Genomic DNA, 21,980 nt, shown 5'->3' with positions numbered 1-21,980 from the left:
GCCATCCTGGCAGAGGGGCCAGCGTGTAATTAGAAACTCCTCAAGCTCTCTAATTGCCAGTTGTTCTCCCCAAACAGGAGGCTGGTGCTATTCTGAGCAGTCCTTGTTGCGGGCTGCCTGAGGCCTGTGGAGAGAACAGGCTGAGAGCAGAGCCAGGTGGCGTGGAGGGGCCTCCCAACCCCCCCACACACACACACCTCCCCCCCCCCCCCCCCCCCCCCCCCCGAGAGGTCAGAGGGGACTGCACGGTGGAGAAGGGCTGGCGAGCAGCCAGAGACCAAACGTGGCACAGAGAGGGCTGCCGAGTCTCAGCCCAGCCTCTCTGTGGCCTCCTCCCTCCAGCCCCCACGCCCACAACAGTGACATCAAAGCAGCCCATTCATTCTTTATTCAGGTAGCATAAAAATCACTACAAAAACTTTACAAAAGAGCCCTAAAGAGCTAATGCCACCCCCCTCAGCCCCTGAGACCCTAGGCAGAGGAGAGAGGAAGGAAAGGGAGTCTGGGCAGTGCGGGCATCACTAAGGGCCAGTGGGGAGGCTGAGGTGACGGGGCAGGAGGGGAGGCTGATGGGCCTTGGGCAGGTGATGGCAGATGCAGAGCAGGACAAGGCTGACCCACAGTGTCTAACCCAGGCCCGTGCTCTGCCCCTGAGCCCCCCAGGGCCCAGCTCTCCTCCCCCAGCCAGGGCCTCCCGTCCCTCCTCCCCGCGCTCTGGTAAACAAAGGTGACTTAAGGAATAACCCACCTACCTTGTTGACAAAAGTGGGTTCACAGCTGCCCCTCCTCTCACCCCACCCTACCCCAAACTCCCCACGAGGAGATGGAAAGAATGGCTCCTCTCCTCCCCGGCCTGCCTGCCCAGGCCCCCGCCCCTCATCCCACAGAGCCGTTTGGAAAGAGTCACATGAATTGAGAGCTGGCCCAGGCTGGGACTCAGGACGCTGGAGCCCACAGCCCCTCACTTGGGGGTACTAAATTGGGGGTAATCCTCCTCGAAGAGGGGCTCCAGTTTCAAGTCAGGGTCGAAGGGCTTGTCGCCGGGGACGAAGTCTTTCAGGTCCTGGAAGAGGTCCCTGCTGTCGGGGGAGTCCTGCTGCTCCTTGTGCTCCCGCTGCGCACCTGGGTTGGGGTTCCTCACGCTGCCCACAAAGAGGGGCAGGCTCGTGGTGTCTTCGAGGATGAAGAAGAGGAAGGGGCGGTTCACGCTGAAGGTGGAGAGGGACATGCGGGACATGGCCAAGCTGGTGGCCGCGGCCGCCTCCACGCCGGCCTCGCTGAGCTCCAAAGTGGACTGATGCTGGACGCTGGACACCACCAAGCTCTCGTCAGAGATCCCACTGAGGTCCGGGTTCTGAAACAGCTCCTGCAGGCCTGCCCAGGGCAAGAGGTAGTTGGTCAGAGGTGCCTTCTGCCCTATAGGCTGCCTGCACCTGGCTGGGAGGGTGTCTGGCAACCTGGCCAGGAAACACCTTGAACCCACAGATGCCTGGTTAATTCCCACTTAACCTTCAAGTCTCAGCTTAAAGGTTACTTCCTCCAGGAAGCCTTCCCTGATCCCTGGCTCCAAAGCCCAGACAGGTGCCTTTTCAATGTTCTGAGTGAGCTGGAGAGAGAGAAGCCCTCTGTCTTATTACTGATGCTGAATTGTAAGTCCTGGCTCCTCACCTGCCCACTCCATTAGACTGAGCTCTCTGTCCACGGAGGGCTCTCCTACCACCCAGGCTCTCCACCTGGGATTCTCTGCAACACTGTCTGGGGCAGAGCAGGTCCTCAATACCTGGGCCACCCAACGCGTCCTAGGACAGACAGTCCCAGGACTCACATCAAACCCTCTCACCTCCTTAAGCCTCAAAAAAGGCCAGAACACAAGGCTAGCTTTGGCCCCAACCCCCTGCCAGCTGGGGCTTCCTCCTCATCCACCCAGGGGCTGCCCCAGGCCCCTCCTTACCCAGCTGGCTGAGGGTGGCCACCAGGTCCAGCTGGTATTTCAGGTGCAGCTTAGGCAGCTGGACCTTGGTGGGCCGCTCCCAAAGCAAGGGCTGCTGCAGGATGTCCCAGCTCAGGTTGGCCAGCACCTGGGACACATTCCACTCAAAGGAGGTGGGCACAATGACCACGAAGCTCATGTTGTTCTTAAAGGGGAAGTGAGCCACCTACAGACAAAGGAAGGAGACAACGTGAGGACCAGAACGCACCCAGACCTAGGTGGGTCTGGGCCAGCATGTGCTTCTGAGGCCGATGGACCGGGGTTCCAGTCCATCCTCCTTAGGTATGAGCTCAGCCTCCCCGAGCCTCCAGTGCCCCCCCCCCCCCCCCCCCCCCCCCCGTGAAGAGGAGCAACACCACCTACCACATTGCAGGTCGACGTGTGACCAAAAGGGATAACGCTTGTTAATGGTGTCGATCTAGCTCTTCACCCTCTACCACCTGCTAGCCCTGTGCCTTGGGGTGAAGAACCCCTGTGTTCCCCTCTCAGTTCCTCCATGTATACAGTGCACTTGGGTGGCTGGTTTTCAAACTGCCCCAGGTTCTGCAGAGCAGTTGCTGCAAAGGATGGTCCTCTCTCCACCCCTCTCACTTCAACAGTGACCCTGCCCAGCCCTGTGACTTGGGGTGGGATTTCATGCGAACAGGGTTTCTGTAGCTAAAGCAATAGGAAAACCCCCGGTCTCGATGGTTTCTTGCAGCTTTCACTCCAAGGCTCTCAACAGGCCCAGATGGGTGGCAGGACCCCCAGCATTTGGCTGCCTGGCCTGCCTGCCGAGTGCCCGAGAACAGGAAGGTCAGGGAGAACGAGGGACGGAGACAAGGGGGAAGGAAGTGTGGGCAGGACAGAGCCTGGAGGGAAGGAGAGCAGGATGAAATCTGGTGGGTGGTAAACCAGACCATCTCCTTCCAGGGTGAACTGGAGAGAAGCCAGGATGCTGCTCCAAGGGCCTGCCTCGTCCACAGGCCCCACTGCAGGGCTGCAGAAGCAGATGTGGCCTGTGTCCTGCTGGCCTTGTGAAACCACCCAACGCCGCCATCTCAGCCCCAGGCCCCAGGGGTCAGTGCCTAAGCCAAGGGGGACCACATTTAGACTAGAAGCAAGGGCCTCCACACCTGGGATAGCCTGGCATCTCACTCTATCCAATCAGAATGTTCTGTCAGGATGTTGACAAATGCCTCCCAATCAGATCCTCCCTTCTAAGCAACACTGCATGAGAGCTCAGGTCACACCTCCCAGGCTTGGGGGTGCTAAGGCCCCAAGTGGCTCCATGGCTGCTGGCGTGCCCCACAGCCCATGGGTCCTTGTACTAAAAACCCTCGTGACTAGAGATCACCTGGGTCTCAATTCAATGCCCTCTCCTCAAAAAATGCTCCCTGACCACTCTATCTAACATACCACTCCTAGGTCACCTTTTAAAGGTTTTTTCCCTTCATAGCACTTATCAGGAACTGACATTATCCTGTTGGTATTTGTGTACTTGTGTACTTTGTGTCTTCCCACCTGAGAGCAGGGATCTGGGCTCCCCTTGTGTCCCACTGAATGGCCAAGGCCTAGAACGGTATCTGCACAGAGCAAATGCCCAATACGGTTTTGTTGAATGAATGAGCCTGGAGCCTCAGTCCCCTTCGGTGGGGGCATAGTGAAACCTTTCATCGCCACGCGTCCCAGGGACATAATCACAAGGAAGGTGAGGGCACACCTCCCCAGCCCTGTGCCTGCTCCATAGCCTGCTACTCCTTGTCCCCCTCCCAGCATCCAGGCCCAGCCTGGGCAATCAAGGGTGACCTGTATCGAGGGCTGCTCCAGCAAGGTCCAGCGCAGGGGGTACATGCGGGCCTGCATCATGTCCACCGGCACCGTGAACTGCCCGTCCAGGTGGAAAGTTCCTCTCTGGGTGAGGCTTGGGTCGAACTTGTTCTTCCAGAAACCTGCATCCAGCAGAGGGCAGGGCCACGTAGACTGGACCAGGGTGGGTTTTATACCACCAGCCTCTTCCCCATCCCGCCCAGAACCCATTCCAGGGACAAAAGGTGGGGGCCGAGACCCCAGAGGGTGCTGTGACAGTTGAGGCCCAGTTGATCTGAGATCTCTTTTCTATAGAGTTTTAAAAATCTGGGTGTGCACTTTCCCCATACCCTGCCATGCTCCCAGGGACCTCCCCCTGGGTCTTTCCAGACTGGGTTTCCTTCTAGGGTACTCTCTCCACAACAGCCCCATCCCGTTCCTGGGCCCCCTCCCTGCCACACCACTACCTGTCTCCTACCCTCTCCCAAGCCACAACCCAGAGGCTCCGCCCTGAGGAGGAAGAGTGCTCAGCCTACAGGGCGGGGGTAGGAGCTGCCAGGCTGGGGGACCTGAGAACAGGAGAAGCGCACCCTGGAAATGGATGACGTTGAGGAGCAGCAGCACGGTGTCGTCTGCCATCTCCGAGAGGAAGTCCTCAATCTTCCCCTCCGTGGCCTCCTTCACCCAGTTGTTGATGTTTGCCAAGTCATCCCCCTTCTTTCCCATCAGGTTGATGGGCTTTGCGCCAAAGAGACGTTCCGACTGTGCCAGGAAGTCCTCTTTGATGGGAAATCCTACACAGAAGGGGCCGCCAGCTGTTCCCGGAGCTCAGGCTCCACAGACAACAATGACCCAACTGGCTGAAGCCAAGCTCATCCCCCTCACCCTGTCCACCCCGACAGCCCTAGCTAGGGAGCTCCCTCCCACCAGCACCTACCTTTCTGCAGGTACATCCTAGCAGCCATGCGGAATGCCCCAGGGCCCAGGTCCTGGCAGAGGCGACTGAGCAGGTGGGGGAGGCAGGGCCCTGAGTCTGCATGCAGCACCTTCTGCAACCTCTGCAGCGTTCGGTTCTGAGCGCCTGGAGGGGACCGCACCGCTGTGGCCAGGCTGGGGCTCTTTCCCACCACCACTGCAACCCCCCCTGCCCCAGTCCCTCTTGAGTTCCCACGGTGAGCGCGCCCATGGGACCACACACTCTCCTCATGTCCACTGAACTGGTCTGAGTCACAGGACCCCCCCAAGTTCTACTTTCATGTCTGCTGCTGACAGTCTGGGTGACCACGCCTCATGAAAATTGTCCTTCCTCTCTGAACCTCAGTTTCCCACAAGAGACCCTCCAGTCCAATGGAGACATTGTAGCTATCAAACTCTTGCCTAAAAGTCACCAGAAGCAGATCCTTGGGCCCAATTCCTGGGAATCTGATTCACAGAGACTTGAGTGGACCCAGGGGTCTGCATGTTTACCAAATGTCACAGTGACCCCGCTGGAGAGGTCATTCTGAAGGAGTGAGCTCCTGCTGGCCTCCTAGCTCTGCTGGTCTGGACAGGTGCTGCCACAGTACCTAGTGCCAGGTGAGACAGCGCCAGAGCCACACTCAGAGGCGACAGGACGAGGTTGGGGTGGGTGGAACTCTGGGCCACCTGGGAGAATAGGTCTGTGGTGAAGGCCATCATGGCCTTGGCCAGCCTGCGGGTCTGCTCCGGGGCTGGGGCCTCATTGCAGTCTCCCGAGGCCGCCTTCGGGTCAGTCTTGCCATCAGGCTCCTGCAGGGATATAGCGGGGGTCAGCGGAGGCCAGGGGTCGCTCCGGTTCTGTGTTGAAGATCTGCTTCACAGCCCCTGGGCCTACGGGCAGCAGGGCCTTGTCCCAGGCCTGCCTGATACATTCTGGGGACTGGCTGCCTTCCTCTAGTCCCTCACCCTCTCTCTTCAGCCCTCTGCCTCAAGGCCACGCCCCCAGGCCCCTCACCCCTGCTGATGGTTCCCCCCCTCCCTCGGGCCCGCCCACTCTTTCCCAGCCCCACCTGGTTGTACCTGGTTGACCAACTTGAGGAAGCTCAGTGGGGACAGCTTCTCCTGGCTGGGCCCGATCACTATCTGAAGAAAGTAGGAAGCAAATGGAGAGGGATCCTTCCCACAGGTCCCCACCCTGCATGAGCCACAGGGGCGGCCTCTCAGCCCCTCTTCCCAGTACCTGCTGGCTCAAGGGCTCCATGGCGCTGGCTGGAGAGAACTGTTGAGAAAAGGATGAGGAGAGGAGGGGGAACCCCCTCAGAGCCAAACCCTCCTGCCCTTCTCTGCCCCCTCAGACCTATGGCCTCCATACCCACCGCCCATCCCTACCCAGACCCAGACTTCTGCCCAGACTCACCACTGAGCAGGGCCCTTGCAGGCAGGACAAGCTGAGTACCAGGAGCCCCCGGAGCAGTGCCATGTTCCTGTGAGGGGCAGGAAGTTTGGTTGCCAACTTGCCCCCGTCCACACACACACACACACTGTCACCAGTGAGCTGACTGGCCAGCTGAGCCAAGCCCCTACACCACCATGGGATCCCACCCACATGATCCCTGGCCGGCAGAGTCTGAGCCAGCATCGCGGAGAGGACAACGCCAGCTACAGCACACAGTCCCCAAAATACATCAGCAGTGGCTCTCAGTTCCGAGGGGTGTTTCGGTTCATGGGGGGAAACGATATCAAAGCGAAGAAAGCCCTCCTTCTCCAAGGCCTGGCATTGTGAGTGAGACCTGGGTGTGGATCCAGACGGACTCTTGCCAGAGGACCCTGGACATCTCCCTTACCCCTCCGGGCTTCTCATCTTGTAAAACGGTGGCACGGGTCCCTACCTCCTCCCACGGGCATTGTGAGGACCAAATAAGACAGTGTTTGTGAGCCCAGAGTGCGAGGCCTGGCACTCGGTAATGGCTGCTGGCCGCCGAGCCCACGGCCCCTCTTCTGAGAGCCCTGCCTCGTCCTGGGGCTCCCTCCCCACATCTCCTATCCAGCTGGCCCACCTTTTCTGGCTGGTCTGGTTTGGCCTTGCCCACAAGGGTGGCAGGCCGGGGAGGCTCTGAGGTCTCGGCAGGGGTGGTGGGGTGGCCCCAAGAGCCACCTTGTTGACCCAGCAGCAGAACCCAATGAATGACTCTGGCCAAAGCCACCTTTGGACTTTTGGGAAACACTGCCCCCGGCTGCCTCCGGGAAGCCAGGCTGTCAGGAGGGAATGGACAGGTGTAGATCTAGCCTCAGAGCAGGTCTCACACACCCCACCCCCATCTCAGGGCCAGTCCTTCTGGGGGATCCTTCTACCACCCCTGGCTCCGCCCCCATCACACACAGGGCCCTTGGCCGAGGTTCTGATCCCCAACCTGGACTTCTGAATCTTCCTGGCATGAAATGAACTCATGTTTTTCAAGTCCCAGAGAGCCTTCCCCTGGACCCCCCACCTTTCATCACCCCAGGAGCCGGGGAAACCACAGGCTCCTGGATAAATTTAGCCCAGACCCCCTCGCCAAGTGGGCAGCTCCTACCTCCTCTCCTGCCCGAGGAGCAGGCCGCTACCACTCCCCTCCTACCTCTGAGACTCCTCTCTGCTGCACACGATGTCCCTCTGGGACACTTGGGTGCTCCCCACGCTCTGCTCCGGCTCCAGCCAGCCCAGCCCAGCCCTCCCCTCCCACCAGGACCTTTGCTCTCAGCCAACCCCTGTGCAGATGCTTTCTCCTCTGGTAAATATTGACCTGCACATCCGATTAAACATTGATATTGGGGCCGGAAGCCCCTTTCCCACCAGGGCCTCTAAGCCTGAGACAGCTACCTGGAAGCACACGGATTTGGGTCCCACCTGAGCCTGGAGAAAGGAGGTTCAGGGGACAGTGGAGGAGGTTATCCTCATCTAGAGAGCAGATCCGGGAAGGACAGGAGCCTTCCAGAGACCCCATTAGGTGGAGGATTATCTCTGCTTTCGTCAGGCTCAGAGAGGCTATGTCACCTGCCCGAGGACACAGAGCTGGGCCGTTACATCCAGTTCCCACTTCCTTTCCTCTCCCCCACAACTGCCTCCCATCCCTAGGGAATGAAGGGGGAGCTGCAGGAGCCTGTGTAGGGGACCCAGGATAGGATGCCCACTCCCACTCTTACATGCCCAGGATCCTGACTGGCCGCCTTCAGCCTGGGTCAGAAGGCAGGGGATGGAACAAGATGCTGAGGGGTGCAGCCTCTCTCAGCACCCTGCCTCACTAGGAGCAATGCCTCACCTCCCCAAGGGTGGGGGGTCTGGAACCTGGCGCGGGGCTGCGGGAATCAGACGTCCTATTTCCGATGCCACCTGAAGAACCATGGCCAGCCTGCCTCCCACGTCTGCCCTACGCCCAACCCTCTCCTTACTGACCTGCAAGCTGTGGGAGCTCAACTTCTCCCCACCCGACACCACCGTCAAGAAAAGCCTCACTCGGTTCCGGGGCGCTTCCAAAGGGTTTATTGGTCATATTTACATCTATTGCAAAGAGTGAGGAGGCAGCAGGGGCCCAGTCCCAGACCTCAGCTCTGCTCCACAATGTGAGGACCCGGGGACCCCAGGATCTTCTTGTTCCCTGGGAGAGACCTGAGATGCACAGAGGAAATTCTTCTTGGCCCTTCTTTCAGGGCCTTGTACCCCCCATCTCACCCCCTCGCAGGGGTTCTGGGCTCAGGGGCTGCCTCCTCAGTTCAAGGCACAAACACTGTCTGTGGTTAGGGGTAAGCAGGGGAGCTTGGGGCCACTCCCGGCAGGCAGCAGCTAGCCGGTCCATCTTCTTTGCCCTGGTCCTGACCTCTTTCTTGTCCTACGGGTCCCACACAGGGCAGGGCCTGGCTGCGTGGACACTTAAACCCCAGCCCAAGGCCCTTAATTCCTGGACCATAGAGACTGGAGCCCAAGCACCATGGGGTGCTGGACTGGGGCAGCTTCTGTCCTTGGGGGACAGGGGCAGAGAGCCCAGCAGGAAGTGGGGGGCCTTGGCTGGAAAGCAGGTGGGCAGGGCCAGTCTCCCTTCCTCTTCCTGAGCTCCCCTGTCCCCATGTGGACACAGAGGGCAGAGCTGGGGTGAAGAGGGGCAGCGATGCTTTCCCAGCTCCTGCTCTTGCTTCCTGCTGGCCAGAGGCAGTCTCCCCAAGTCATGACTGAGACCTCTGACAACCTTGGTGGCTCTGGGGGCTCAGGAGCCCGGACTCCCACTCTGCCCTAGCTGGAAGGCCACATGGTTACACTGGGCATGGGGCCAGAGGCTTGCATGGAGGGGGAAACAAGGGTGAGGGGGTGGGCTCCCGGAGGATATCTGCCTACCCAGGCCTGGCCAGCTCCCACATCAGCCTATGCCAGGAGGCGGATGACCCCATTGTCTGAACCCAGCAGGAGGTGGCGCTTGGTGGGCAGCAGGGCCAGGCTGGTGAGTGTGCCACGGAAGTTCTCTGAGCTGAGCTTGGTGGTGGCCTGGGAGGGCGGCTCAAGCAGGGAGCAGACGCCGATCTTGTTGGCCACGGTGCCGGTGATCACCTCGCTGCCATACAGGTCGAAGGTGTGGATCGGGTCCGATGCGGACTTGTAGTGGTGTGTGGGCTTCTGCTCCAGCTCCTTCCAGACGGTCAAGGAATGGTCGGAGGAGGAGCTGACCAGGACGCCGCCCTCCACGGCCTGCTCAGGGAGAGGGGAGCCTTAGCAGGGCCTGGGGCTCCCATGGGCCCACCCAGCTCCAGGGTCTTCCTATTTCCACCCACGATCTCTCCCAGGAAGACAGGATGTTCTGAACGGCTGATGGGCTGCCATCTTCCCACATTATGTTCGTGTTAATTAATATGAATATACTAGAGGTTCGGTGCACGACATTCGTGCACTGAGGGGGAGGAGGTCCCTCAGCCCGGCCTGCGCTCTTTATCAGTCTGGGAGCCTTGGGGAGATGTCCGACTGATGGACATCCTTAGCACTGCTGCGGAGGCAGGAGAGGCTCCCGCCACTGCCGCTGCGCTCACCAGCCATCAGCCCGGCTTGTGGCTGAGCAGCAACCCCCTGTGGGAGTGCACTGACCACCATGGGGAAGCTCCTGCGTTGAGTGTCGGCCCCCTGGTGGTCAGTGTGCATCATAGTGACCGGTCGTTCGGCCGTTTGGTCTATTTGCATATTACCTTTTTATTATATAGGACTACAGCATCATTAACCTAGTCATCACTATAGTTTGAGCACTTACTATGTTTAGGCATTGTGTTAGGCACACCGCATTACCACGTTTCATCTTTGTAACAACTCTATGAAGTAAATGCTGTCACTGTTCCCATTTTACAGAGAAAAACTGAGGCTCAGGAAAGTTAACTAATCATACCAAGGTCACAGAGCCAGGATTAAAACCAGGCTGACCCCAGAGCCCTCCTGGAAAGTCAGGATCGGAAAGCCAGAATTTAGAGGCATCTGCAGCCCAGGGTCCCCTGGGGCAGGGGGTAGGGGGGTCTGAAGGGAGCCCAGGCAGCCTGTCCCCCCCAGCAGCGTCAGTGCATGTGCCCTTGCCTGGCCTCCACTTAGGATGGGGAGGGAATCCCAGCTGCCAGGAAAAATCCTCCCACAAGTAGCCCTGTGCCTCCCCGCCTCCTCCCCCCCACACACACCGTGCCTCCCTGAGGTCCGTGATTGAGAATGGGGTGGGGGCAGGATCCCCATGCCCGGTCTGCCCCTGCCCCCACCGGAGCAGCCCAGCAGGGGGCATGGACTCTGCTCAGTGGTCTGGGGGCAGTAAACAGCCTCCCAGATGAGCTTTATTTAACCTGAATTGGGTCACGGACAGGACCCGACCCCTGATCCTCCAAGCAAGACAAATATGGACAAGGGTTACTCATTAGAACATCTCCAGGGAGCAGCAGGGTCAGCTCGGCCCGCAGCGCCCGCCCCCATGGCCTGCCTCCTGCCAAGGCCCCGCAGTGAAGCTGGCTCCCGATGCTCCCTTACACCTGTCCTTGGGCAGGTATCAGGAAGCTCAGCTTGAGCCTGTCCTGGGTGGGCCCTAAACAGAGGTGGGGACCCGGAGCAGTGAGGTGGGGAAGGGGCCCTCGTCTGTCACCTTGATCTGCAGGATGTCCCCTTCGTGGGCAGGCCAGCCACGTAGAACCAGGCCTGTCCGGGTGTCCAGGAGCACCATGAAGCCCGAGGAGAAGCCGGCCACGACGCTGCGGCCACTGGGACTCACGGCCAGGGAGCGGACCAGCCCTGGGTTCAGCCCGCCACCCAGGCGGAACTCATGCTGCAGGCAGAGGAAGACAAGCTGAGGTGCCCTGCCGGCTCTGCCTGCTCCAAGCCGCTCTCCCTGAGGTCTTGCTCAGCCCTAAGCCCACACACCTGGGAAGCCTGAGCCCCTGTCCCCCCAGTCAAGGGGAGAGCTCCCCCATCAGCGTCCCACCCCCCAGGGTTTGCTGCTGTAGGTGATCTGTCTCCAAAGAGAAACTACGCCCTGGCCTTCTCTTGGGGATCCCTCCCTGCCGCCAGAAGTCACCCAGGCCCGGGCTCAGGCAACTGGGCATCCCTGACCTGCAGGCCAGGCTTCCTACTGTCCACAAAGCGCAGGGTCGAGTCAGAGCTGGCCATGGTGACGCTGCTGTGGGGAGCAGGCATGACAGCCACAGCGGTCAGCGGGACCCGGCTGTCGGACGGCTCCACCGTGCGAAGGGTCTTCCCTGGAAAGGAAACGTGCAGTGGATCTGGGGTTCCAGCAGCTGATGGAAGAGCCCAAACTCCTCCTACCTTCCCGACCAACCCCATACCTGCTCCCATATCCCCCGGGATCTCAGAAAATACTAGGTGTTTCTTGACCTTCCCACCTTCCTTCTTTCATGGCCAGGCCAGACTCCTATCCCCAAAGCAATGACTGAATGCTACCTCCCTCTGTCTACCTCAATGCTACTCCAACCCCCCTTTTAACTTTATTTCTCCCTCCACTGATGCCAAAAAATAATCGAGCCACCATTTATCAAACATGTGCTGATGCTACATTTTAAGCCAAACCCCTATGTTAAGCTAAACCAGGGGTCCTCAAACTACGGCCCGCGGGCCACATGCAAATACAAATATTGTATTTGTTCCCGTTTTGTTGTTTTACTTCAAAATAAGATATGTGCATTGTGCATAGGAATTTGTTCATAGTTTTTTTTTAAACTATAGTCCAGCCCTCCAACGGTCTGAGGGACAGTGAACTGGACCCCTGTTTAAAAAGTTTGAGGACCCCTGATGTAAACCTTTTGTTCTGATTCCCATTTTACAGATGGAAAAACTGATGCTTCCAGCAGTAAAGATCACTCAGCAAGTAAGTGGTCAGGGCCGATTCAAACTGAGGTCTAATGGATTCCAAGTCCTAACTGCTCCTCTGTGTGGCTTCACTGGGTCACCCCAAACCACGCACCACCACACTCCAACCACTCCACCCTTGGGCCCCATTCCAGAGGCCTACCGGAGGACAGGGTGACAGCAACAGAATAGACCTCACCTGGGCCCGCTCACCTGTGAAGGGGTCCCAGATGTGCACAGCCCCATCACAGCTCACCACATACTGGGGGGCCTCCAGCTGGCCCACAAAAAAGACGCCCTTGCGGTGCTGGGCGTAGATGAGGCGTGGGGCTGTCTCGCTGGTGCCGTCCCCATAGTTGTAGAGTGGCCAGAGGCGCACAGTGCGGTCCTTGCTGCCACTCAGGAAGAAGTCCTCACTGCTCAGGGGGGCCACGCACTTGACAGCCCCCGAGTGGCCCGGGAAGCTCTGCAGGCGGATCTGGTGGAAGTGAAAGTGGGCATCCTGCTGGCTCACGCCAATCTCGTACTGCCAGTATGCCAGCCAGTTCCCGCTCAGCCCGTGGGCGCTCCGTGGCAGCTCCCGCTTCAGTGCATTGTCTTCGCTTTCGCTGCCGAGGCCCCCACTGCCCATCCCGGAGATCAGGCCCAGGGGGCCGGAGCTCTCTGGCTGAGAGTCATCAGGGATCTGGATGCGGTTCCCGACTAGGACACTCCCAAAGGTCCCCGAGTGGCCGTCATCCTGGGGGCAGCCCCCACTCTGGGGGTCCGACTCAAGGCCGGCGCTGGGCACGGCGGGCTCCACACTGGCAGGGCTGCGACTGCTTGGGCTGATGCTCTCCAAATACAGTCCTGCCAGCTCCCCCACCAGCTCATGGTTAGGAATGATTTTCTGGATGATGTCACCTGGATGGAAGTGGAAGTGGTCCTAAGATTAGAGAAGGTAACAGGTGGCTGCTACCACCCAGCCAAGGGCTTGGGAACCAGAGGGGACAGGGCAGGTGCTGGCTGTGCAACTCTGAGCCAGTGAATCTTCATTTCTGAGCCTCAATTTGCTCCCCAGGAAAACATGGACTCATTCGTTCACTATGTACACATGAGCATCTTCTATGTGTGCTGGGCACAGAAACAGAAGAACAAACAAGACAGGTCATGCTCTCCCTCCCAGAGCTTAGATGTCAGTGGAGGGATGACAACTTATCTGACCACAGGGCTGTTCATCCTATGCAGGGAGATGACACCTGTTGGCTCTCAGCAGCGTCCAGCCTGTACCGTGCAGGAACCTAAGTACCCGGTGAGCTACTCATTCCTCTCAGGCAGCTCCCAGAGACACCAGGACGTCAGCCTGATCCCCCCACCTTCCCCGGGGAGGCGCTAGGCCACTCCTGTGCCTCCTTGCTGGCTAACGCTCAGTCCCTGTTATTATGTCACATTGAGACCTGAAGTCTGAGGCCAAATTCCTTTGCTCTGACCCAGAAATCTGTGCTGAACACCCACTACTGACTCTGAGGGCAGGGGGAGCATGGGGCCCTCCCAGGATAAAAGACATAGCCACAGAGGCCGTGTGAGGAAAGGGGAGGGGCAGTACCCAACAGGCAGGAGAAAGGCACGTAGATGGTGTACGCCATCTCCAAGGTGAACACCTTCTGCAGCTCATCCAGCAGGGCGGGGTCCACCAGCCGCTGCTGCCCATCAGAGAAGGCCACCTCTGGCAGCTGGCCCTCACTGTGGCCCACGGGATCCAGATCCTGGGGGAAGGAAGCCCAGGGAGTCAGCTGAGTCCACGGCCCCTGCCCAGCTCACCCCAGCCAGGTAGGTCTACCCACCTGGTGCCGCAGCTCATGCAGCTGAGAGAAGACTTGGAAGAAGGTGGCCACAGGCTCGCTCAGGTGCTGCTGGACCATCTCCTGTCCGATGCGAAGGCAGATGAGGGCGATGAGGCTGATGGTTTTCAGACACAGGACCGTCCGGGCCTGGGCTCCACTTGGGAACCTGGAAAGAGCTTATTAAGCTCCAGCTCCCCACACTGTGGGACTTGCCCAGAACCTATCAAAAGCTGTAAGTGGCCCTAACCGGTTTGGCTCAGTGGATAGAGCATCAGCTTGCGAGCTCAAGGGTCCCAGGTTCGATTCCAGTCAAGGGCATGTACCTTGGTTGCGGGCACATCCCCAGTAGGGGGTGTGCAGGAGGCAGCTGATTGATGTTTCTCTCTCATCAATGTTTCTAATTCTCTATCCCTCTCCCTTCCTCTCTGTAAAAAATCAATAAAATATATCTAAAAAAAAAAAAGCTGTACGTGAAAGGTGCTACAAGACCAACCGGTCCAAGCCAGAAGAGGAAACTGGGCATAGAAAGGTGTAGCTTGCTCAGGGTCACACAGCTGGGATCAGACGTAGGACACCCAGCCCAGTGTCAGTGGACTCTCCCCCAAGCTTCCCAGTCCCTACCCCCTTGGCCCCTCAGCTGGGCTGCTCCCCACACAGGATGGGGTAGGGGCCTACCCTGTGATGAGGGAAGTAAGGAAGCTGAGCACGGGCAGCAAGACCTCGTGGCTGATACGGGGCAGGATGTCCATGAGGGTGGTGTCGGAGAGGTACACAATGATCTTCTGGGTCAGAGTCACCGCTGCCAGCAGCCCAGCCTCCTTACGGCTGTTCAGTCGACTGGGGCTTGAGGTGCTACCTGGGGCCACCTAAGGACACAGAGTCGATGAGAGCCAGGCTGCCCCACAGACACCCTGAGACCCCCCAAAGATCCCATGTCAGCCCTCGGGCTCCTCAGACCCTCAGCCCCCAGCCTGCCAAATCGGACACTGACCAGGTAGCTGATGTAGGGCAGGTACTGGTAGGTGAGGACGGGCTCCCCATACAGATGGGCGATGTGGAGGAGGCAGCTGAGCACAGGCCCCGACACTATATCGCCCAGGACCGGTCTCTTCTGGTAGATGTTGCCGGCCCCCAGCGGGGGGCTCTCGCCACTGCTCACCGTGAACTGCTGCCGAGTGGACCCTGCCAAGGAAGGACCAGAGGCTTGAGTGCTGGCAGAGGGCAGGAGGGCAGTCGGCCTTCCAGGGTCTGTGGTAGCCGCTCCCACTCACGCTAGCCTGCGGTCTGCCCCATGCCCTAAGGAAGACAGAAACTTACAGACTGGGACCCAGGACCCAGGAGGTGGTCTGCAGTGGGAGTGGGAAGGATCCCTTAGAGGGGGCTGGAGATGGACAGAGGGCCTGGAGGACGTTTCATCTCCAGCACTGACCACAGGTCTTACCAACGTAACATGATGTCAGCAGGCGGAGCAGGTTGCGGGCCACGTGGCGGGAGGCCACCGTTGGGCCAAGCTTGGCGGACAGCCAGCGGACCATCTTGCAGGCAGTATCTGCAGGGAGGAGCAGACCCTGAGCTCATCAGATAATGGTGGCTCACCACTCCACCCCATGGCACCCACCTCGCCAACGCTGGCTACAATCTGCGAAGAAGCCCGGCCTGAGCCTGGTCGCCCCACAGCACCACTGCAGCGCAGAGGTGGCCGACGGGCCTCTGGCCTCAGGGCTGCCCCAGGTTATCCTTTCAGTGACTCTGCTCCAGTTTCTGACACCCTGGCTACCTCTCTGTCTGATCTCTGCTCCCTACTCTGCCCTCCGCTCCCTCAGCTGAATCAAGCTGGCCTTTCACTGATTTTTAACAGAACCATGACAGCCTCTGAGCTCTGCACATGCTATTCCCTCTGCATGGAATGCTCTTCCCACTGCAGACCCTGATATTTTTCCCTAGCTACTTCCTACTCATTGAACCCCAACTGGCCCTACTTTCAGAGTCTTCTCTGACCCCTGAAAACTAGATCTCAGCCCCATTTTATATCCCCTTGTCGCACCCAGCTGTACTCTTGATAGCGCCACGCTAACTTGGGCTTACGCTTACGTAAGCCTGTCTTCACTGTGGCATCTCCTCTGCTAGGTGTGAGCTCCAGGAGGACAGGCCCACATCTACGCTGTGTGTAGTCCTGCTCGATCCACTGCTTGGCGCAGGACACATGCTCTACACATGTTGAGTGCAGACCAGATAACTGACCTACAAACTCGGGCTCGTGTACTCACCGAGAAGGATCTTCTGTTCTTGGCCCTCCGACCGCTCAGTCAGCGGCTCCTCTTCGTCCTCCCCATCTGCCCCACCACCGGCAGCCACAGCCGTGTCCATGGACAGCACCGTGTTGGAGAGAGTGAGCTCAGATGGCCCAGTGACTTCATCTTGCTCCCCCTCTTCCTCCCCCTCCTCCAACACCACACAGCCTTCCTCTTCCTCCTCCTCCTCCTCCTCTGAGCCTTCGCTCTGCTTCAAGTCCTGACTGCTGTCACCTGACCTGAGGCTGCTCTTGTCCATGGGGGCCCCCCCTTCGTCTGCAGCCTGCTCCTCGCCCAGGGAGGTCTCACTGGTGCTGCTCTTGTCACTCAGCTGGCCCAGGCTCACCGCCTCAGCCTCCTGGGGCTGCGGGGACTCAGACACATAGAGCCCCGCCTGGAAGTCCTCTGTCTCCGAGAGGTCCGCCTGGTCGTGGAAGCTGACGCCAGACGTATAATCTGGGAGCCCCAGCCCTGACGACGCAGCAGGCTCCCCATCCATCGGAATCTCCTCCCCGAAGGCACAGGAGCTGGGCCTGGCCCCTGGGAGCCCACTTTCCTCATCCTCGGCAGCCCCTGCCAGGCCCTTGCTTTCTTCCTGGGAGGCCTCCACACCAGCCAGCACCTGCAGGACATGGGGCAGCAGGTGGACAAGAAAGGCCTGCAGGCCTAGCCGCACGATCAGCTGGGCCACGAAGCAGTCAGTGTATAGGTAGAAGCGGCCATGGAGCCGGCAGGGGCTCTCGTAGGCACCAATGAGAGGCTTCAGTAGGTACTTATTAGCATTTCTGGGGCCCAGTGCCTTGGCAACAGGTTCAAATAGGTACCAGGCCGTATACACAGCCGTGTGCTCCTCAGACATGAGTGACAGCACGAAGGGCAACAGGATCTCCAGGCCCTCAGGGGTGATGTCGCTCAGCACTGCACCCAGCTGCTGCCACAGAGCAAAGACCAGTTCCCGCCCCTGAGCCTCGTCCTCCACGCGCCTCTCCTGGTACAGAAGGATGAACTTGTGCAGTGCAGGGAAGTATGGAGGGAAGGGAACCACCGAGCTGAAGGGGCTGAGGAGCTGGGCCGGGGAGGGTGGGGGCAATCCCTGGGAGACAGGTCGGTACTCAAACAGTGGGCCCAGCTTGCCATCCCCTGCTGTGGCTGGGCCTTCAGGGCCACTCAGTTGCAGGAGCATGTCCAGCATGGGCTGCAGAGACACGGGGATCTCCTTGGGATGGCGTGTGCAGAGCCCCCAAGCAGCCTCAAAGCGTACCCACAAGGGCGCATCAGGCTGCAGTGACCGGGTCCTGGTGGCAAACACCATCTCAGCCAACAGGACGCCCAGCGCCTGCATGTCCCGATGGAAGAGGTCCCGCAGCTGCACAGGTGGCTGAACCTGGGGCTGCTCGGGCACCTCCAACCGGCCCCCTAGACCTTTGGTCAGGAAGTTGCCTAGCTTCTCCAGCTCCTCCAGCGCCTGCACGGGATTGAAGCCCTCCGGAAGAAGAATCTTCCCGTCCTCGCCTTCCCCGGGGTCCGTCCCGACAGCTTTGTTCCTGCGGCCTGGTCGAGAGGCTGAGGCCACTGAAAAAGACAGGAGGCCTGGGGGAGCTTGACCAGAGGAAGAGGAGGGAACCAGCTGGTCACCTGCTTTCCCAGCAAGGGAGATGGAATCGAGAGCTTCCGTGGCCTGCTCCAAGTCATCGTCCCCCGCCACCGGTCTGTCTCTGGCCCAGCCAGCCTCACAGGGAGTAGCCTCCAAAACCAGTCTGCCCACTCCATTTGCAAGCTGCCCCGGGAAGTCCTCCCGGCCGGTGCTCTCCTGGATGGTCTGGAACAACAGCCTAGGGATGAGTGGCGGCTCAGGGGCAAGGGCAGGAGCCCCAGCCAGGCGCTGGGGGTGTGGCTGATCGAAGAGCTGCACCACACCATAGTTGGTCAGGTGCGTGTGGGCATCCACCAGGTGCAGACACACATTCTTCTCCTTTACAGCTTCCTTGCCCTGGAGTTTGTAGCCGAAGGTGAGGTCGATCCAGTGGTGCAGGTCCTGGGACACCTCGCGGCTCTCCAGCAGCAGCCGGTGGGCAGCCACAAACTCCTGGCTGGAGCCACACCAGGCTGGCACATCCAGGTCAGGCATGTCAGGGTGAATGGAGCAGAAGATAGAGGGATCGGTGTAAAATTCGGGGATACACTCGTCCGGCGTCCAGTTCTGCATGCGCTCCATGCTGGCGGGGTACTCATTGGGCTCCCATTGAGCCCGTACGTGTCCACAAAGCACCGACCGGGGGGTGCGCCTAGCCTTGTACACATAGTACGTGATGTCAGAGAGCACATCTGAGATGTGATGAGGAACGTGGGGGGGCTCCCCGCCACCGGCACCACCTGCTACAAACGCCTGCCTCGTCATCTCATACGTGAAGTCCAGCTGCTTGTCCCCCTTGTTGAGGCGGAACTTGGACTTGCGCAGGTCTCGGAAGCGCCCGTGGGATGTGGTGAAGTCCACCACCCAGGGCAACACTGGGTGGTAGTTGGGATCCCCCTGCCGCCGACCTGCCAATCGGTTCAGCTGCATGAGGTAGTGGAAGTTGCTGATGCGGCCGTGGACCCAGTCGAGCACAAGGCACCTGAGTTCCTCCTGGCAGGAAGGACACCCGGGTCCCCCTCCTCCCTCCTCTCCACAGTCAGTGCCTGCCCTGTCCCTTGCTACGGGGGTCTCCTCACTCTCATCCTCTTCCCGTCTCTCATAAGCACTCAGGTCCAGCCGGAGCTCACTGCAAAGTTTCTCATCCACAGCAATGTGGTGCAAAGAGAGGGCCCCACAGGCCAGGCCCTGGCGGTGACAGGCATCCATGGCCCTCAGCACACGAAAGAGAATGAAGAGCACCTTGGCTTGGCTGTTGGTCAGCTTGGCAGGGCTGAAGGTGACCACATCATGCAGGGTGAACTGCACATAAGGGTGCACCACATACAGCATCTCTGGCGACTCCAGCAGGGCCTCAGCTCTCAATAGACTGGGACAGGCCGGGCTGCCCCGAGGGGGACAGGGGCCATCTCTGGCATATGCTGGGCATTGGGTAGTTTCACCCACTGGCAGGAAGGAGCAACCATAGACCCTCTGCAGAGCTTGTCTTACTGAGTCCAGGGCAGGGACAGTTGAGGGGGCAGGGCTATGACTATAGGGCTGCCCATAGGTATGATACGCATGGCGCCATAGGTTTCGATAATTCTGAGCAGCCACATCCTGCATGAAGCGATTGAGGGTCTCGGGGCTGCAGGAACCCTCCTCAAAGGACAGGCCGCCACCCAGCGGGTAGGACAGCCTCCGTTTCCGGAGCCCATGCACCTCTACTCGCGTCCAGCCTGGGGGCAGCCTCTGCACGGATCGTTGCAGGAGAGTCCTGACTTCCGCTTCGCTCAGGCCCTCGGCCCGGGGGCAGGGTCCCGGGGGCAAACGGCGCTCGCGGAGGCTGGCCAGCCAGCGCGCGGGCACTAGGGCCACCACGTGCTTGCCCCCAGGGGCTGGAGCCAGCTGGCGGGCATCGATGTTCAGGTCCCTCTCCACGCTCTGGAGCAGCTCCTCCATGTCAGGGCTTGGGGGCGGGGACCAGCCCTCGACCCCGGAGGTAAGAGCGACTTCCCGTCCCCAGGTCCCCAGGGCCATCCCCTCCCAGCCGCCTGGGGACCACGCGGGGTTGAGGCCACGGCCCTCCTCGCGACAGCTTCCGGGGTGCCAGAGAGGCGGAGTAGGGATGGACGAGGGGCGGGGGCTGGGGCGGAGGTGGCTGGGGTGGGCCCGGGACCGAGGAGAGGAGGGCGGGGGCGCTCTTACCCCTCCGCAGGGTCCTGCGCTCCGGGCGCGCAAGGGAGGAGGCAGAGCGGTGCCAGCACCGGGCTCCGCCGTGATGGGTCAGCTGATGCGGCTCACGTGATCGCCCCGACTCGGAAACAACCGCACGTGGCGCAAAGGGGCGGGCGGGACCCCGCCTACCACGCGCGCCACCGCCCCGCGGCCCAGCGCTCTGCTCAGAGCTGGTGGCGGCTTTGCTTCCTCCGGAGCTGAAGGGGGCCCCCGTGGGCCCCAACAGTGCAGAGGAGGGGGATGCCGAACTGCCCACGAGATTTGCCCTCCCCTCGCTGCCTCCTTCTGCACCACCCCGAACACAGATCGTAGATCTAAGGGAGGGCTTTATCCAGAGAGACCAGCCTTTAGGGGACTGATCACCCCTCCGGGTTTTAAAGATAAGGGACTTCGGACGACTTTTGATATCAAGTCCCTTCATCGCCTCCATACTGGCTTCCAAAAGAAGGAACTTTTAATTTTCCAAAACATGTAATCAGTAACATTCCATTTGGCCTCACAGAATCTAGGGAGGACGGCGGTTATTACTGTTTATATTTCACAGGTTTTAACCAAGAGCTATCAAAGAGGTTTGTCCAAGTGGCAGAATGGAGACTTAGAAGCTGGTGCACAGACTTTCTGCCCCGGAGTCCTCCCAACTGACAACCCTCTTCCATCCTCCCCCCACCCCACTCCCCGCCCCCCCCCCTTTTTTTTTTAAATTCTGGGTGACCTTCAGGGGAGAAGTGGCCCAGGCTCAGAGGCCTGGAGTTCTTGGGAGGAAATGTTCCCTAAGACTTCCTGTTTGAGATCAGCTTCTGCCCTGCCAAGCAGCCTGCTTGCTGTGGCAGAGCCTTGCAGATACCACAGTGGGGGGAGGTGCAGCACAGGACAGTAAGCGAAAACCAGACTGCTGGCACCAAAACTCCATGACTCCTCCAGGGGGTCTTGGTTCTGACTCATTTGCAGGACAGAAAGGCCATTGTCTGCAGTGAAACCACTGGCTGTGTTTTGAGTCTCACCCCGAGAAGGAGAAGGAGAGTGTTGTAGTTGGTGTAGAGGTGTAAGGGGTTCCTTGAGGTCACGTAAGAAAAACTACAGTCCAAATTAGAGAGGAGACAGGAATGGCTCAGCTATAATCTGATTCCATCTCTCTTTTTTTTTAATCCTCACCCGAGGATGTGTTTTTACTGATTGTTTTTAGAGAGAGATAAACATGGATGTGAGAGGGAAACATGGATCGGCTGCCTCCCTACCAGAGATTGAACCCGAAAACTAGGTATGTGCCCTGACTGGCAATCAAACCCCAAACCTTTTGGTGTACAGGTCCATGCTCCAACCAACTGAGCCACCCGGCCAGGGCTGCTGTGTCTTCTTTCTTGAAGGAGCAGCTGGAACCCTTGAAGTGCTTGGTCATAGGACCTGGGTCATAAGTAGTAACTTACAACCACTGATTAGGATCCAGGCACCACGCTAAACACTTCACATACCTTGTTTTGTTTAATCCTCATCTGGATTAGGAGAATGGCCACCTTAGGTAACTTGCCCGAGGTCACATAGCTAAGAAGTGGTAGAGCCAGGATTCAAATCGAGGCCTATCTAAAACCAGTGTTCCCTGTACTCCTTGGCCATTGCACTATTGTTTTTTCCAGCAGGGAAATTAGGTGTTCCTGTCAATCTCTCATCCCCAACTGTGGTCTGTGTTCCTGAGGCTAGAGGATAGGTTTTGATGGTCAGGAGGTAGTACTTGCTTCTGAGTACCAATAAAATTAGGTCCATCTGGTCTTTACTCTGGTCTCAGTTTACCTAGACTGAACAGGCACTATACTTTTTCTTTCTGCAAGTCTGTGTGTGCCCTGCCCTCTAGTGGTTTTGGCTTGCAATGTAACAATGACCTTGGGTGTAACTAACCTTACCTCAGAATTCCTTTTTGTTTTTTATGATTCCATAAGATTTTCCT

General features: G+C 59.0%; 2 protein-coding genes across 7 annotated transcripts; both read right to left on the bottom strand.

Annotated features, from left to right (window-relative positions):
- Window positions 1-360: 360 nt before the first annotated feature.
- Window positions 361-7,480, bottom strand: SERPINF2 (serpin family F member 2). Of its 3 annotated transcripts, none has more exons than XM_036341002.1 (10): window positions 7,354-7,480; window positions 6,153-6,219; window positions 5,976-6,014; window positions 5,816-5,878; window positions 5,344-5,545; window positions 4,716-4,859; window positions 4,369-4,572; window positions 3,779-3,921; window positions 1,952-2,156; window positions 361-1,374 (listed from the first exon to the last, which is right to left on the bottom strand). In XM_036341002.1, exons 2-10 carry the CDS (start codon window positions 6,213-6,215, stop codon window positions 962-964), a joined length of 1,476 nt encoding a protein of 491 aa, XP_036196895.1. In that variant the 5' UTR covers window positions 6,216-6,219; window positions 7,354-7,480; the 3' UTR covers window positions 361-961. The 3 variants fall into 3 exon arrangements, with proteins under 3 accessions (XP_036196895.1, XP_036196896.1, XP_036196897.1); XM_036341003.1 differs by having other exon boundaries at window positions 7,309-7,436; XM_036341004.1 differs by lacking the exon at window positions 7,354-7,480 and adding an exon at window positions 6,793-6,915.
- WDR81 (WD repeat domain 81) lies at window positions 5,847-20,074 on the bottom strand. Of its 4 annotated transcripts, XR_004972921.1 has the most exons (13): window positions 16,168-20,072; window positions 15,342-15,449; window positions 14,892-15,082; window positions 14,576-14,766; window positions 13,901-14,066; window positions 13,663-13,822; window positions 12,291-12,980; window positions 11,325-11,470; window positions 10,861-11,040; window positions 9,102-9,449; window positions 6,153-6,219; window positions 5,976-6,014; window positions 5,847-5,878 (listed from the first exon to the last, which is right to left on the bottom strand). XR_004972921.1 is itself a non-coding variant. In XM_036341001.1 (11 exons), exons 1-10 carry the CDS (start codon window positions 19,841-19,843, stop codon window positions 9,129-9,131), a joined length of 5,829 nt encoding a protein of 1,942 aa, XP_036196894.1. In that variant the 5' UTR covers window positions 19,844-20,072; the 3' UTR covers window positions 8,233-8,381; window positions 9,102-9,128. The 4 variants fall into 4 exon arrangements, 2 of the variants coding, with proteins under 2 accessions (XP_036196894.1, XP_036196893.1); XM_036341001.1 differs by lacking the exons at window positions 5,847-5,878; window positions 5,976-6,014; window positions 6,153-6,219 and adding an exon at window positions 8,233-8,381; XM_036341000.1 differs by lacking the exons at window positions 5,847-5,878; window positions 5,976-6,014; window positions 6,153-6,219 and having other exon boundaries at window positions 8,233-9,449.
- Window positions 20,075-21,980: the final 1,906 nt, after the last annotated feature.

Source organism: Myotis myotis, unplaced genomic scaffold (assembly GCF_014108235.1).
Source record: "Myotis myotis isolate mMyoMyo1 unplaced genomic scaffold, mMyoMyo1.p scaffold_m19_p_17, whole genome shotgun sequence".
Classification (NCBI taxonomy): Eukaryota; Metazoa; Chordata; class Mammalia; order Chiroptera; family Vespertilionidae; genus Myotis; species Myotis myotis.
The sequence above is the reverse complement of the archived record's forward strand: the minus strand, read 5'-3'. Positions and strand labels throughout refer to the sequence as shown.

What these genes read in the sequence shown, in the direction of transcription:
- SERPINF2 (XM_036341002.1), bottom strand. Translation starts at nt 6,215, where the DNA reads ATGGCACTGCTCCGGGGGCTCCTGGTACTCAGCTTGTCCTGCCTGCAA. An exon ending in TGCAAGGGCCCTGCTCAGTG is followed by an intron (nt 6,015 to 6,152) that starts GTGAGTCTGGGC and finishes TTTTCTCAACAG; the next exon opens with TTCTCTCCAGCCAGCGCCAT. An exon ending in CAACGTCATCCATTTCCAGG is followed by an intron (nt 3,922 to 4,368) that starts GTGCGCTTCTCC and finishes TGCTGGATGCAG; the next exon opens with GTTTCTGGAAGAACAAGTTC.
- WDR81 (XM_036341000.1), bottom strand. Translation starts at nt 19,843, where the DNA reads ATGGCCCTGGGGACCTGGGGACGGGAAGTCGCTCTTACCTCCGGGGTC. An exon ending in TGCATGAGCTGCGGCACCAG is followed by an intron (nt 13,823 to 13,900) that starts GTGGGTAGACCT and finishes TCCTTCCCCCAG; the next exon opens with GATCTGGATCCCGTGGGCCA. An exon ending in GGGACATCCTGCAGATCAAG is followed by an intron (nt 9,450 to 10,860) that starts GTGACAGACGAG and finishes CTCCCTGAGCAG; the next exon opens with GCCGTGGAGGGCGGCGTCCT.